The sequence below is a fragment of the Homalodisca vitripennis genome, chromosome 4 (genome assembly GCF_021130785.1).
Source record: "Homalodisca vitripennis isolate AUS2020 chromosome 4, UT_GWSS_2.1, whole genome shotgun sequence".
NCBI classification, from domain to species: Eukaryota; Metazoa; Arthropoda; class Insecta; order Hemiptera; family Cicadellidae; genus Homalodisca; species Homalodisca vitripennis.
Genome location: NC_060210.1, coordinates 57,998,141 through 58,015,501, shown reverse-complemented (window position 1 = coordinate 58,015,501; position 17,361 = coordinate 57,998,141). Strand labels below are relative to the sequence as shown.

The following is a 17,361-nucleotide window of genomic DNA, read 5'->3' as shown; positions in this document are numbered from 1 at the left end:
TGCAAAAAAAAACTTATCAATGCAATAAATAACAGTAACTACTGTTACAATATTCAACAAGAAACATTAACATTCGTTAAAAATATACAATATAACAATAACAAACCAAGCAACAATGTAATGGAATGCTAATATAATATAACAAGATAACTATATTTGTGAGAATGTGTGTGATGTATCATAAAAATACAAATTACTACTAAATGATGTATTGGTAGTTTTCTCTTGTATAGGTTTGAATATAGGGTTTTAAAATAATAGCTTTGGTTTTAGCCTGATTTATTCAAACAATTTCCTAGTTTTCATACATGTTCTCTTACTTAAAGTTTCGGCCACTCCCCTATGTCGACATTCTGCTGAAAAAGAAAAACTGTCTATCTTGAAATAAGATAGTGGCACAGACATAATAAAAATTAATCATAAATTTTGAATAATTCTAGTAGTAGAATTAATCAAGCCAATCCCTAACACCTTCGAGGTATTCTTATAAATTATTAGAAATTTTTATAAAGTGGTCACCCATTTAACTGCTATAATAAATGTATGGATCCTTTCATGAATTTAGTAAATGAATGTATGGAGATTGAATCAACAAGAAGTCATTAGTTAAATGCTCGGTGTTCATAGAACATAAGGTTTAATCCAGCTATCTAGCCATTTAGTTATTACTTTAAATAAGTTGAAATCCAGTATGCCCGTCGATTAATAAAAGAACGAGTGAATGATTTTAAAGTATGCACATTTTTCATCGAACAAAATAGTTGAGTAGTTAAAGTACTATTAATTATTACGATAAAACACAAATGCAACTGAATTAAAGGAAACAAAATATAAGTACACTAATTTAAAAATTAACAAATTATACCAACTGAATTCATAAGTGAAGCAAAAATCATTACACTTGTAATTTTTAAATTCAGTACACATCTTGACATCTCAGGCTGAAAGTATATGAAAATTTCATAACGTAATTTTCTATTATATGAGCCTTTATGACACAATAAGTCCGCGAAATGTGAATGTAAATAGTCTAAATTCTAAGAGTTACTAAATAAACTTGTGCAATTGATACCCGTAGACCCGTATATAGTTGGCTGAGCTTTAGCGAAGCCTATCTCTCAAAGGGTTGGAAAAAATGTTATTCTTGTCTTTCCGTCTGTCTGTCTGCTCGATATGTTACTGTTATTTATTGAATTGTTACGTTGTTTTGTTTCATTATTAAATGGTATTCGTATTACTTACTGATAGTTGAGTTATTTTTCTACTTCATCCCTACGCAAGAAGTAGGGATCATCGAGTTCAATTGACGATGCATGTCCCTCAAGCGCTAGCAAAGTGTATTGCTCAGGGTGATATCTCTATAACGAATTGAGCTATATCAAATAAACTTAACATTTTGTATAATTTGTTAGTTATCACTAAGGGCACTAAACAGTTCCTTTTCTGTCTGTCAACCTGCCTGTGCGTATATTATCCGCTGGATTTCGAAATAACGAAATAAGCTAGGAGCTTGACATTTTTCATGTTATGTCATTTCCAGATAGTAAAAGTAGATTTCAATGATGGAAATCTGACTATGTCAGAAACTAGGATTTTAGAATTATATACGGTTGATATGTATTTTGAAAACTTTTAAACTCTTCAAATTATTTTGGTTGACATACGGTATGATTTGTTAACGGTTAATTAATTGTATAAGATATAAGAAAAGTATTAATTTGAAACTTCATGAAGTATAAGCGAAGGCTCTTAAAAGACAGTTAGTGTGGTACACTCCTATTTTGACTACCATTGGAGAATTATTACATTTATACTATTGATTCCATTAATGTTTTGAAAATTTGTGTCTGCATTGATGAAATATATGGTTAGAATAATTAAATATAGTTATTATATGTCAATATATCAAACTTATATTGACATAAGTAACCTAATAAAAAAATGCACCAAATTACCTTTAGGAAGAGTAAGAAAAATTAAGATATAAAGACGGCGTGACAAAAGTAAGAAGAAACTTGGTGCTAAGAAAGGAGCCAATATTGTTGTACTAAAGATAGCCCGGCGGTGCAACTGTGAGCGGTTTCCACAATGGAGCAATTATGAGGCCAGTTAGAGACAAGGGCTCGCCGCATGCTCATTTACCACAGAAACATACTGCAGCCTTAACTGTAATTTGATTCCTCCTCTCTAACTGAGTTACTCGGTGCCTATGTTCCCGGCCTACGTGACTGTAATACCTCCCTAACTCCGTTCCATCTTTAGAACTAATCTAGTCAAGTTCCGAGACTAATTTACTTTAGGAGATACACAGAAGGTTAGTTTTATGTTAGCTCTCTAAGGTAGCCTTTACTCAATTAAAAATATTGTGGGTGTGTAAGAGAATTTCTGTCACGATGTGGTTGAATGTTACGATAAATTTATTCTGTTATTTTTTATATTTATGCGACGTCTTAGTCAGCTAATTACTTAATTATGGCAGTGTTGTGTTCATATAAGCACTATGATCACATGACTGTTCTTTAGATTCAAGATTTGGTATATTTAAAAAATAAACAACCATTTAATCCTAACAGTATCAGTGTACAAGGAACATTGTACAAGGAACAAAATTAAACACTAAATATTGTAAATGAGGAAATGGAAGATACATAAGTACAACTTAATGATAATGTTTTATAGGTTACTATTAATAAAAGTATTGGTCTCGGAACAGAGAGCAAAGTGTTATATATTAAATAACCAGGTTTACTCGAAATCGGTGTAGGAATTCCTCCCTTGCCCCAAATATCGCTAGTCGCGCTAATGTTGTTGATGGTCGAAAGGAATGGCATCAGAAAGGCTAAAACACGAAATAATAATCCTCACGTAAAGGAGCTATGGTGGGAAGGTTTGGTTTCATGTGAATGTTGAATTAAGCTTCAATTGAGTTGAGTGCATCGTCTGGGATCCCAGACTCTGCATTTAGAGGAAGGTGAATTGGAGTTTAACTCAAAATTCACAATAAGTTTCACTTAGTAAACACTACAACACCAACCGTAAGACACGTCGGCTAACCATCAAATAACCATTATATTAGTGACTTCCAGTCTGTTTTTCTAGTTGTCTGAAGCAATGCAACTATTATTTATGTGTCTGATCATCGGTTTTGAGTGAATAAACCTATAACATATATAACCTCCTAACGAGTTATCGTATGATATTTACCCTCCCTCCCATTTTATCTTCACCAAAATTAGCGCGGAAGACGATCGATTACTTTCTCAGGAAATATTCCTTTATCTAAGAAAAAGTAAGTTGTGTAGCCTACTTATGTACTTATATATTGGACAAGAGCTATTCTTAAAATCATAAACTATGGAAGCAGCCCATAAAAAGTATTTTAATTAGTTTAATTTGGACATCACGATTATATTTAGTTTATCTATGAGCCGTCGTTATATTAATATAACACTAAAATTTCTGTTTTTTAATATATATATATATATATATATATATATATATATATATATATATATATAAACTAAAAGAAGCGGGTAAGCACCATATAAAATATTTTTGAAATTCCTTTGGATCATAAAATTGCAATTACAATCAAGGCTGATTAATCAAGTTTACATAATTACATACAAAGATTTTAAACCACAGCATTAATTATGAGAATATTGCATAGAACAATTTTAAACATATATTTAAAGTCGCTCTTGCCGAAGTTTCGCAACAAACACTTCTCCAGACATAGTATACGATGTTGACACTATGAGTAACGAGTGGCGCAGTGGCTAATGTAAGGAATGATGGAATGGTCCGCTTCTGTAAAGTGTGGTAGTGAATGTGTAAATAAATTTGTTGAACTTGGCGGGTAAACAAATAAAGTATACCGATGGACGTATAAAAAAGTTTATTCGAAGCCTTAACGAAAGTTGTAGACGCTGCTAACAATGTTTGATACAAGTAGAATTGAAACATTTCTGTATTACAGATGTTTAAATCCCATTGTTTCAGAATACTGAATTTTAACCACAGTTAGTTTGTAGTTAGTGAAAAAAACAATCCTATATTTGGATGGACCTAAATCTTACGTACATTTTGGAATAAAATGGTCATAAATATATGTATAAAACCATCAAACAGCGTAAAGAATCAGAAACGATATATTGATAAATGGAGTTAAAAAGTAGTTATAATCTATAAGTTTTTATGTGTTTAACATATTTCGAGATTTCGTTTCTTCAAGTAAAAGTTATTAACGTAGGTAGATGGAAACTGTAGGATTTACTTTATTGCAGCTAAGAATAATTTTAATTCTACCTGTTAAGTATGTATATAAATATTTTTCTTTTTTCCTTCTTATCATAAAGTCGTAACCACTCGATAAGGGATGTACACAGCTGAAATAATCCTTGCTCACCTTTATAGGCTTTTCATATTTTAAAATTCTTATCAAAATCCATGAGAACTCAATAGAGAGCATATAATAGAGTTAAAAATCGTAATTGGTTTGTAAAACAAATTAAACATAAAACTACTATTGTCAGGAAACAGAGACTTTCATTATCATTTGTTATCAATAAAGAACTAAAAACAAACTATTAAGGATCCGACAGGGTTATACTATCGTTTCGGTATCTGTCCGTCTGCATTTCTATACAAGAATACTAGAGACTTGGAATATGGTCCATAAGTTGTTCCTTGTCCAAGGAGAACGACATTGATTTTGAAATAAAAAATCGTCTGTATGTCCCCCTATACAGTAATTCCTAATAGAAAGATCATAGAGACTTGCAATTCAGTACATAGGCTCCTCGTGATCAAAGGAAGAATCTTATTGCTTTTAAGGTGCAAAGGTCAAAGAGCAGTCTGCCCTATTGTGTGTTATCTCTTTATTCACCTTATCTTAGATCCTTCAAATACTCCATTTTGTTGGTTTATTCGCATAGCTTTCCTTCGCTCATGAGCAGCACAGATAAAACAGCCTTTAAAAACAATAAGCAATTAAAACTTTTTCAGAACAAATGGAAACATTACTTAAAATGTGTTAATGTCAGAAATAGTTTTAGCGTGATAACCAACTTGAAGTCTTCAACGTTACCAGCTTGATACGGCATTATTATTGTTGGTTTTATTATACCATGCATCAAAACAGTATCTTCACCTTAACAATGGTCTACACATAATAATTGTTACTATTTAACGAAGTACAATGGGTGTACACTAAATAAATCTTAGCCTTCAGAGCTGGTAATAATAATTTATTATAACCCTCTGGTGTTATGTACTGACACTTTGCCTGGTATGAATATCGCTGACTGACCCTTTTCAACTGACTCATCCTTGTTTAGAAAATAAATCTTAAAAGCCCTAATCCTGAGCATTTACTTCTTGACATTGGAACGTGTTCCAAATATATTTTCCAACAAAATACTTCGTTTTAACAGCACTATGCATATTTGCTCCATAGAATGATGCCTCACACTGCATCTATGGTGCTCCACAGATGCTGACGGCCATGAAAAGCGATAACCACAAATAAAACCACGAAAGTTTTGACAATGAACACCAGATTAATTAGCTTCAAGCCAAAACAATATTATAATAAAAATGCTTCACCAGAAGGGTTAATCACGTGCAATTTAACTAATGGCTAGTGTTGTGAAAAAAGGCTATGAGTTGAATTTAATTTATTATTTACAGTATTTAAAATTTATAAGAAGTTCACAGCTTGATAACTATAACTATAGACAAAAACAATACTTATGGATAATTCTCACGAAACTTTGTCTTTGTGGCTGGGACAGGCCAACGGATATATCGTTTTTACGGATATCACCACTCTTATACCGGAAGTGTTTGTTTAACACATCCACATATAAAAAGTGTTTGGTTGTGATTTTCTTATTGTAACATTCTATTCTGTAAACTTACTATAATCTTTATAACTGATTGGTAATGTTTGGTTTCAGTGATACCAACGTCAAGTCTCAAATGTTACCAGTGTGGCCAATACACTGACGGTGTTGGGTCGATCACTCCATGCATCAACTACACAGAGCGTCTCCACCTCAAGGATTGTCCGCTCGCCACGTCCCAACAGTGCATTGTGGGTATACAGAGTGTCCGTTTTACCTGTGCCACCACTGATATTTCAATAATGACAAAATAAACTGGAAAGTTTGGAAGATTTCACGTACTTTTCAAGGACAATGAAAAATATTAATTTAGGATTTCTAAATTAGTTCTCCAATCAGACCTAAGGAAGCAAATAACAAGTTTTTCATCATGGTAGCAGGTTTTAAAATCTTACTAAACACCCTATATTTTAGAGCATTTTTTTATTTGAAACGTTAAAAAAGACAATTTCTTGAAAAATTTCTCTTAGTTTAGGAGGTGCCTCTTAGATTTTTTTTAATGACACGTTTTAATATGTTTAAGAACTGTTTTTAATAATTTCAAACTTGTGTTCAAAAAAGTACGAATTAGGTTATTGTTCATTGAACTATTAATAAATTTAGTGTCCAGTGTCCAGGTTCAGTAATAAGATTTATAGTAATTAATTAACAACAACGAATAATATTGTCAACATGAATATAAAACACTTTTGGAGACGTCTTTATATATTGCGAAACATGATGCAATGTCGTGGTTATATTATTCCATATATCCAAGATCAAAGTTATTGTATCCAAGTGGACTGCATGTATTTCACATATTAACTGGTAACCAATAAGAGATACCATGGCAAAAGCGGCTATTGGTACATATAAGGATGGTACAGGACATCCTAGTGGGCTTCAGTCAGACAAAACAAAAACTAAAAATGCTATGTTATTCATGGTTGTTAATTGTTGTAAACCCTTGTTTTATATCTTGGTATCGTAGTTTTTAAAATAATTAGTAACTGAATGTTTTATGTGCCTTAGAAGAACTTTAAATGTAACTAAAATTGTGGTGGTTTTATAAAACAACCAAAACTTTAATTGACCATAAAATTTGATAGGGTAAGAGACCTCTAGTTTGTGGCATTCTTCGTTATTATACAGGGTGAATTTAAGGTAGTGTCGACAAATTTTTTGGGTGATACTACTTAGTATTATAGACCAAAATATGAAAATAAAAAATCCCTATCCCATCTATCTTTTAACTACGACCAATTTCGCTATTTTGTTAAAAAATCATGTTTTGTTTCAATAAAACTCAATTTCCTCCATTATTTTTAATATTTTTTTAATTCTGAATCCATTTTTGAAATCTCCACAAAATTTTACATGGGAATAATGGAGAAAAACTATCTTGAAAATAAGTTTGATACAAACAAATTGCTAATAAATCAAATTCTTAAGTTTTCGGCAAAAACATTAAAAAGATATTAGACCCGAGGAATTAAATGAAGTTAATTCTGAAGAGAGGCCAATACCACAAAAAACTTGCCCATTTTGTGGGCTTTAAAATGACATAACGCATTGTCATATCTTATCAGTTTTTACTCCTGAATATCTTATCTCTACAATCACAAGTATGAAGGAATACCCCATTTTTCAGGTTTTATTTTGTCTTTCAGCTGACTTTACCTATCCACTTAAAAATAGTAATTTGAGCCGTAGCTATCATGGATTTCACATCGAGAGAGTATGCAGAGATGCATTTTGTATATGGTTTTTGTGGCGGGAATGCTCTGGCTGCTCAGAGAGAATACCACGCTCGCTACCCAGATCGTAGAGTTCCTACTGATAAAGTTTTTACGAGGCCACATCAGCGTTTGTTGGAGAGAGGAACAGTTCACAGGCAGCGTAATGAGGTAGGTCTTGTTCTTCGAGATGTTGGCTTAGATGAACGAGTTCTAGATTTAGTTCAAGAAAATCCTGAGGTCAGCAGCCGACAACTTGCCAGAGAAGTTGGTGTTTCTCAGAGTAAAGTGTTAGGAATCTCACACGAAAATAACTTCCACCCCTATCACTTTACAAAGATTCAAGCATTAGAACCAAATGACTTTGGTCCAAGAGTAGAGTTCTGTCGCTGGCTGCTCAATAGTGATATTGAACAATATCATTTTTTTAGAAACATTTTGTACACCGATGAGTCTACCTTCATTAGGGCTGGTGTTTTTAACACGCATAACATGCAACATTGGGCCGAACAAAATCCCAGGGCTTCAAGAGAAAGTTCCTTTCAAAGACTTTTTCATCTCAACGTATAGGCAGGAGTCATCGGAAACCAACTTGTGGGTCCCCACATTTTTCAAGGAACCTTAAATAGTAGAGTTTACTTGGACTTTTTACAGCATACCTTGACCACACTTCTGGATGGACTTGATATGGACCACAATCAGAGGGATAACATAGTTTTCCAACAGGACGGTGCTCCTCCTCATTTCAGCAATGAAGTGCGTCAGTGGTTAACGGACAATTACCCGACATGGATAGGTCGCGCTGGAACTGTAGCTTGGCCGGCCAGATCTCCTGACCTATCTCCTATGGACTTCTTTGTTTGGGGGACTATGAAACAGGAAGTTTACTCGACCACTGTAAACTCTGAGGAAGACTTAAGAAACCGGATTGAGTTAGCTGCCCAAATAGTGAGTAACAAGTTATCTTTGAACGTGACGGTTAGGGCCATGAGGAAGCGTGCGAGAGCCTGCATTAGAAACGGAGGCAGGCAATTTGAAAACAATTTTTAGATTACTTAATTTTATGATTATTCTTTTTTGTAACTGTTCTTATGTGTTTATCCTATGTTTGATTTATTTGGCACCGTGATATTTTAAGTAGACCTTGTTTTCCAATACTGATTCTTTAATAATCAGTAGAAGATGAAAATAAAAGTAACGTTGCATTATGTCATTTTTAAGCCCACAAAATGGGCAAGTTTTTTATGATATTGGCCTCTCTTCAGAATTAACTTCATTTAATTCCTCGGGTCTAATATCTTTTTAATGTTTTTGCCGAAAACTTAAGAATTTGATTTATGATCAATTTGTTTGTATCAAACTTATTTTCAAGACAGTTTTTCTCCATTATTCCCATGTAAAATTTTGTGGAGATTTCAAAAATGGATTCAGAATTAAAAAAAACATTAAAAATAATGGAGGAAATTGAGTTTTATTGAAACAAAACATGATTTTTTAACAAAATAGCGAAATTGATCGTAGTTAAAAGATAGATGGGATAGGGATTTTTTATTTTCATATTTTGGTCTATAATACTGAGTAGTATCACCCAAAAAATTTTTCAACACTAACTTAAATTCACCCTGTATAATCAATTGCTTGGGGTTCCTATTAACATTTTAACTAACCCCAATATACCCCATTTGGGAGGGATTTTTAGTAAAAAATCTTCATACATAAAAAATTCTTCAGTTGGTCATAAAAACATCCCCTAAAGTAAATCACACAATATCTATTCACGAGAAAATTATAAGGGATCTGAGAATTTTTTGACATCCGGTATGTTACAACTAATCAGCTGATTTTAAGTTGGATAGTGGATTGAGATTAAAACTACCTGAGGAAACACCTATTTTAGTAATTAGCTGTTTTCATCTGAAAACAAATACTAAAATACTAAAAACAAATCTTAGTTTAATGGGTTTTGATTGATATCAAATATGTGTATAAAATAGCTTTAGACATTCAAAGTTCTAAATAAAATTGGAGAAGTTCTCTTAATGGTATAGATGATCATATATATATATATATATATATATATATATATATATATATATATATATATATATATATATATATATTCGTATTTTCGTAGTATTATACGTATAAAATAAGTTTCAAAAAGAGTAAATAACAATATTTTCCTCGGAGGGTTAATCAGGACGTTTTAACGATACAAATAAAACTTAATAATAGTTCCAAAGAAAACTGCATTCTTGTACTAGAGCCTCGGAGCTGTGTTAGTTGGGAATTTCTTAACTATTATGATACTGCAGGGGAAAATATGAAATAGCAACATAATAAACTAATATATTTTAATGTTACTTACATTTGGAACCCACTGTTAAGGTTTGTTATGCGACTCGTAGATTATAACGCAAGATTTTCTACTTAAGTTAAAGAACTCAACGAATCTAAATAAAACATTAATTATCGAGTTATCTTCACCGTAGCGTATTGGCTTTCTAACCGTGAGGTCAAGGGTCCGATTCTCATAGAGGTCAATAAAAATTTGCAAATGGGTGTGTGTGCAGTTTTTACTTTAAAAATTAATAAAGACTGATAAAAATGTCACTTATTTAGAACGAATCCAATTTTTTCCTTTTAGATGGTTTAAATTGGTAGTGTCCCCCAAGGAACTCTCATTGGATCAATCATTTTTATTGTTCTATTTCAATGCTGTGAATTTGGTGAATGAATAATGAAATTGTAGTTCAATATGCTTGTAATACAACCGTCAGTTTCAATGCTTTTTTTAGTTTATGCATTAATTTCAAAATGGGCAAGCAGACCTTCAAAGAAATGTATACTATATATATATATATATATATATATATATATATATATATATATATATATATATATATATATATATATATATATATATATATATATGCAAATAGAATTCAATTTAGTTAGTTCAGATATAAATGTAAATGATAATGGTAAATGATAGATAAATACGATAAATGATTGAAATTTTTTATTTTAAAGTAGATAAAAATTTATTAGAGAATAATTTTTCATCAAGAGGCTTCCTTTTAAAAACTTTTACTCGTTTTTGTCAATTAAAAAAAAGATGAAAATGCCACATTAAAGTTAAATATATTATCATATAAAATATCTTATTAGTGTATAAGGAATCGGTGCCAAATGAAATAAGTTCAAAATTAGATTTAAAAAATTACAAAAATGTATAATTTAGGTTAGAAGTATTCTTGCAGCAATATTTGGACAGAATTTAAGATTTTAAAACTACCTGTTTAAATTATTGTAAAACAATTAATTTGTTGTATTTCAATTTTTTATAGGTATTACTTCACAATATTCATTAAAGTAAATTAGCAAAGGAATAGGTTTGTTAAAAAATATCGTTGATTTATCAAACTCACATACGGATGTTTAGTCACTCCAAACGAAATATTCATAGTTCTTTAATATATAGATTAAATTTCAAAATCTTGTTATTTAACCTTTTTATTATAATGCCACAAAGTATATAAACTAAAACATTTTATCTTACTTAATTTACATAAACTTCAAAATACTGGGAATACAAGGATTGATTCCTGTTTTCGAAAATAAATTACTGTTAATATTTTGTAAGGATCGCATTTACACGAATTATATTTTACTTGAATAGTATATTTATATTGCGCTTAGAATAAAGTTAATTAAGAAATAAATTGTTGCAGAAATACGTAAGCGAAGGGAGCACAGTGAGGGACTGCGCGCCAGCAGAATGTGTCGAGAGAGGTAAGTAGTTAACATTTACCTTCCTAAGTCAATTTATTAACTTACAGTGCTTAAGCGTTTCTCAACGTTTCTACCTCTGTTAGCTAAACTCGAATTATGTATTTAAATTATTTGGAAACCTTTTAAGAGATTATTATACAAGGTAACAATTATGCTTACCAGCTGTCGAACGATTACAAATAAGAATATACTACTTGATTTTATCAATATTATATTAAAAATCCACGTTTTGGAACAACTTTCTGGTTTTCATCACATCCAGAGAGGGACGTCCCTCTGAGGAAGTCTTGAAAAACTTAAATGCAAGCCTAGATCGACTTGACAATCAACCACGCATCATTTAAAGAGGCATTCTTTCGCGTTCACTAAGTAACATTGTGAAAATAAAATGCCACAAAATAATGTTGAAACCAGAAGTAAAACGAGTCAGCCAACCAACAGTGAAACCTAAAGAGCAACTGCTGATTTCAGTAGGACAGATAAGGACTATTACTGTTGAAATCTATTGCATGGAAATACCGAAAACACTGTTTTAAACACTGTTAATGTAGTAGTGTCTATCTACTGAATTTTTGCATCATAAAGTTTCTTTAGAAAGTATTAAGTAAATATTTGCAAGGCATAAGAAAGGAATTTTTAGCTAAATTACTAAGACGATTCGTGCCTTAGTAATACGATTGTAAACATTTCTTTTGTTAGTATAGAGGATAAAACACGACTGCAGGGTAAAACTTTATACGCATGAGATTACAACCTCTGTAACCTTTTAGAGCCTTCACAGAAAAAGACAATTGGATTGAAAGATGCACAGAAGAGTCAACAAAATTGTTTGACAATTCCAGTGGACTTCAAACTTTAAAAAATCATTTAAAGTTTTTGTCCAAGAAGATTTCACAACTTAATATGTTCATGAGATTTTTACATATTGTAACATCTATCTCTTGGACATCTACCGATACGAGACTAGAGGCAGGGACTTTCGGATTGTACAACATAGAATAACGGATTTGAGCAACAGCAATTCCAAGAAGTCGTGAAACTGTTAACAAGCAAGTTTTTTTAATAAACTAATTGGTTTGTTGCAATAGGTGGAATTTTATTGCTTTTTTTCTGGTGAATTTAAATACATAAACATCACTTAAAACAAAACCAAACAAGGGGCAGTATGGAAATTTTTGGGTTTGAGGCTTAACCTTATGTCTTAGAACTTTGGAAGCCTGAATTAGAAGATATATTCTAAAACTTTAAACACGATGATCTAGTTTTGTAACATTAACACTCTTAGCATCAATGTAACACACTTATACTTACTCTAGAGTAACACAGACTTCTGTGGCTGAAAGTGTTGCAAATATTCGAAAACCTATTCTTCATTCATTTTATATTATTCAAAACTTTGGTTGGGTTCCGTTAACTGCTTTTAAATAATAAACTTTGTTACATAGCATCTAACTCTGTAAAAGTTTCATACACTGTTTTAAATTACTAAAGACAACCAAAAACCAGTTCTACGTCGTTATTGGAGAAGATATCAGAGTCAAAGTTTTATCTACGATATAAAGATAATGGACTTTAAACTGTTCAGGCGGGCTTGGAACTACAACTCTTTTCCATCGAATTACAGTTGTGCAATCAAATTTGTATTAATTTAATTTCTCTCACAGGCATTTGTTATCAGTACCAAATTTATTCTTTTATGTAATAGGGACTACCTTGAGGGATGTTATTCGTTCGCCGCATCATGCTCTAAAGGCTGGAGGCATTAGTGTCAGATCATTTGAAGAATGAGAATACTTTTTTATTCTTGTTCAAACAATCACAAAGACTGTTTTTCTTGGTTTAAACTACTGTCCCAGTAGTTAAAGCATCATCAAAAAAGTTTTGAGGGAGAATATGGAATTTAATTAAATAACGTTTTATTTATTATGTACATACTCTCCTCTGTATTTTAGGCGAGGGTTGGGGGACGAAAGTGTTCTGCTGCTCCGAGGACGGGTGCAATGCTGCCACCACCACAAAGGCAGGAACTGTGACGTCCGTAGTAGTGGCAACGCTGATGCCCGCCATCCTGCACATGGTTGCCAACTGAACCGGACCCAGGTTCGCCAACCCACGTACTAGTGCTGACAACTACTAGTAATAAACGCTTTATCTTCATTATCTCGATATGTAGCCAACAGATGATTATTGGTTTGAATGTTATTTGTGTAGATTTTCCTAATGTTTTGTAACTAAAATAGCAAATTACTTTAAAAAAATGAATCTGAATACATTGCTGTAGAATAGACTATGTAATGTAAATTTTTAATAATAGCATAAACAATCATTTAAATAAGTAGTTTTAAGATGTTTCTCTAGTGCATGATAGGAGGTATGAGATTTTGCTACCAAGGACAGAATCCTCCACCTACAGTGAAGTGTACTGTATATTAGTGCTTAGGGCTTCACTTGTTATGCATTTATAGGTCAACACTGCTGGAGAGTCTGCGCGCTAGAATTTACTCCACATTTGTAAGAATATTATCCGTAAATATGCTGTACAATATTTTTATATGACCAAAGACAGTTCATATCAACGTGATTAATTTTACGTTTTATAATTAATAATGAATAATACGGAATATATTATTATTAATTGAGCGTCAAAAGTTACTGCTTACTTATACGAATACCAGACTGTACATTTTTATTTTACTGAAAATAATTTAACTATTGATTGAACTATTCTTTTAGGTTTCAAACGTTTATATTCCATGCATGAATTTAGTCAAAAACAACATTTTTTTAGCGTCCTCAATCTTAAATGATAAACTTTCGGATGTAAGCAATTATTATTTCTATCAAGGGTAAAGCGTAGGAGAAAGATTGTAAAATTGTTTTGTTTAGGTTATTTTACAATTATTTTTTTCTTGTCCAGCGAAATATTTTTTATTTAAAAGTTACAGTAACATAGTATTACAGTACAAGCATATGTATTGCATACTGCAGAGGTAGTAGTTAAAAGAATATTATTTTCTTCATAACCAAGCCACAGTTTTATGACGGCACACATTTTACAAAAATATTTTAACAATTTTTGTGTCGGGAATTTAATGTGGAAGTTTTTTTTAATTTCTTAACACACTTTTAATAATAAATCGGTTTCAGGCTTGTCCTAACCCATTTTATTTATTACAATTACAAAATTATAAAATCAATGGCCCGATGATTAAGAAAGTTTCTAATTAATTAATTATTTACTTATTAGAATTTAAATTCATAAAATCATATAGGTTTAAAAACCTTTATCGTTTTGAAACGTTTCAAATAGAACTTAGTTAATAAGTCAATGTTTTAGTGTAATATAATGCTACAATTATAAATGGGTCCGAATTGAAAGTTTTACTGAATTTATAATTTATTTTCCAATGTAACCTCAAACAATCTGCTTTATTTATGCACATATTGTGTTATTGTGTAAATAGTATTATAATTAAAATTATTGTTACAACACACTAAAGTCACATGCTTTTCTGTAACATTGCAATTTGTAACTTGCTTAAAGCTGCTGCTCATAGAGCCGACTCCCACACTTTGGTGACTGGCTTTATCCACTGCTGTAGTCCAGCAGCACTTGCAGGGGTTTCTAAATGTGACGATAAGTCAAAGAAAACTGGATTTTAATGTTGTATTACTGAGAGATGTTTCTATCTCAAATTCAATTAACTCTTGAGGGTAAATAGCGACATTAGGAAACATTAAACACACTATGATAAAGAATTCATGATTTCGGCAAAACGGGTATGGCCTCATGTATGTGGGGTTAATTATAAATGCCAATTAATTGATTATTAATTAATTTACAGTTAATACAAATTTAAGTATTTAATAAATTATTAAATTTAATTAAGTTTACTTTTATAAGTTGATTTTACCTTTTCATAATTATAATTCGCAATAAAGATAAATGTTAGATAAAGATTAATATTTTTTAAAAATATTTGTTAAAGTTTATAAATGTGTATTATTATGGTCTTATTGTATTTATTCATTTAAAATACTTTCCTTAAGCTTAATATATCTTTAGTTATGATGCATATCTTTAAAGTTATTGAAAGTAGTAAAAACTATACACTTAATTTATTACTAGTATTTAGGAAGGTAAAATTTTAGATTAACTGTAATTATTATTTGAATTAAAACCTACACACTTGTGATAAAATGAAATAACATAAAAATTTTGCTTTAATGTAATATGAAATGATTTTGGCAACTAATGCTATACAAATTGAAACTATTCCAACGTTTATAATGACCAACACTTGAACCAGTATCTTGTAGATAACTTGGAACGTTAGAAACTCAAGCTTGTGCTTAGAATAGATTTTATCATTCAAACCAATAATCAATAACGGCAATACTGAAGGTAGGGCCTTGGCCTGCTTTAGGAAAATTTTATGTAATATGTTTATGTATAAATTTACCTATGTTATATCCAATTTTGAGACAAATGTACATAACAACTCCAGTTTGTTACTAACCTAAAACAGTTTCCAATTGGTAAGGTACAGCCGTGTCTTCCAAAAATAACCTACTTTCATGTGGCCATCATATTCATTAATTTAATATTGAGTTCTTAAACTTATACCGTTGTGACTCTTACTAAACATTTTTGCTACACGTTACAAAAAAAAATAAAATTATCAAGCTTTGTCTACGTGAAGTCAACCAGAAAAATGGCATAACGTAGTTAAAAGTAATTTTGCTGTTCCTATCGTCATACAACAAACTTATAATTTCAAAGAAACTATATATTACTTTTTAGGAGAGTTTTGTAATAGCCAAATCAATCATATAAATTTGTGTTTAAAATTGAAATAAAATTAGTTTTGTGTGAGAATATTATAAAGTTATGTTTAAAAATAAAATTACAAATGTTAGTCCTTACTTTATTTTTGTATCCTTGTAAATCCCATACAACTTGACTGAACACATTACCAACCCAAAACGTTAAGTAAATACTCGTATACAAGGCGCATTATTATAGATCTATAGAAGCATTTAAGCATGTAAGTAAATAATCTTCAGACAAAAAAGACTTACCAGTTTTAATATAAAATGTATTGTTTGACATTAGTTTTATATATTCAAAATTGAAATAACTAAAAAGGGTTACCTTCAGTTTCTCAAGACCACCAAATGTCAGCATCCCTTGTTAAAATAGATGTTTTATTTGTTGTTATTATTGGGTTAAAACTTACAGATCTACACAATCTGTCAAATCTTGACGGACACTACACCATATTCTAAAGTAATCTTAGAACTAAGCCTATATAAGTATTAATGTTTATGTATTCTAGTTTATATACTAATATATATTGCTATATTATGTAGGGAACTATAGATTCAGGTTCCAATGCAAATATTATTGTTTCATATTTCACTTCAATAACGAATAAATCAAATCTTTTAACATGTATTCATTTTCGTGTTATTTTCCCAAAGTTGCAATCATTTTCAGCTATTTGTTCTGCAAGAGCGAACTATTATGCCTTAAACCGTCTCTATTTCAACAAAGCATCAATAGTTTCTCTTTCGAAATCACGAACTTAGAGTATTAAATATTCATTTTGAAGATTTAAGAGGCTGCACGGGCTGTATATTTTTAGATTGTAGCCTATACAGAATATGAAACGTATATATTTCATTGAGGGATTTTATCTCTGATTTTCTTGCAGATATCTTCTTGTTTTTTATTTAATATACAGTTTTTTTACGATTTTGAGATACTTAATCAGCACAATTTTATGGATAAAAAATTTAATTAGTTACGTAAAGATACTGAAAATGAGTGTGAAATGAGGGATATGAGAAAGTAGAATTCACGGAGTATATACTCCATGATTGAAGGAGGTATACCACAATCTCTCTCATCTGACTTTCTGTCTGTGAGTGTTATTTCTTCT

At 30.9% G+C, this 17,361-nt stretch overlaps 1 protein-coding gene across 1 annotated transcript in view; it reads left to right on the top strand.

Moving 5' to 3' along the window:
- LOC124359336 overlaps nucleotides 1-16,874 on the top strand; it is a 115,607-nt gene extending 98,733 nt beyond the window's left edge. Inside the window, exons 2-4 of the mRNA XM_046812002.1 lie at nucleotides 5,961-6,097; nucleotides 11,356-11,416; nucleotides 13,369-16,874. Coding sequence (XP_046667958.1) covers nucleotides 5,961-6,097; nucleotides 11,356-11,416; nucleotides 13,369-13,505 — 335 coding nt within the window. The 3' untranslated portion in view covers nucleotides 13,506-16,874. The remainder of the gene's footprint in view (nucleotides 1-5,960; nucleotides 6,098-11,355; nucleotides 11,417-13,368) is intronic.
- The last annotated feature ends 487 nt before the right edge of the window (nucleotides 16,875-17,361 follow it).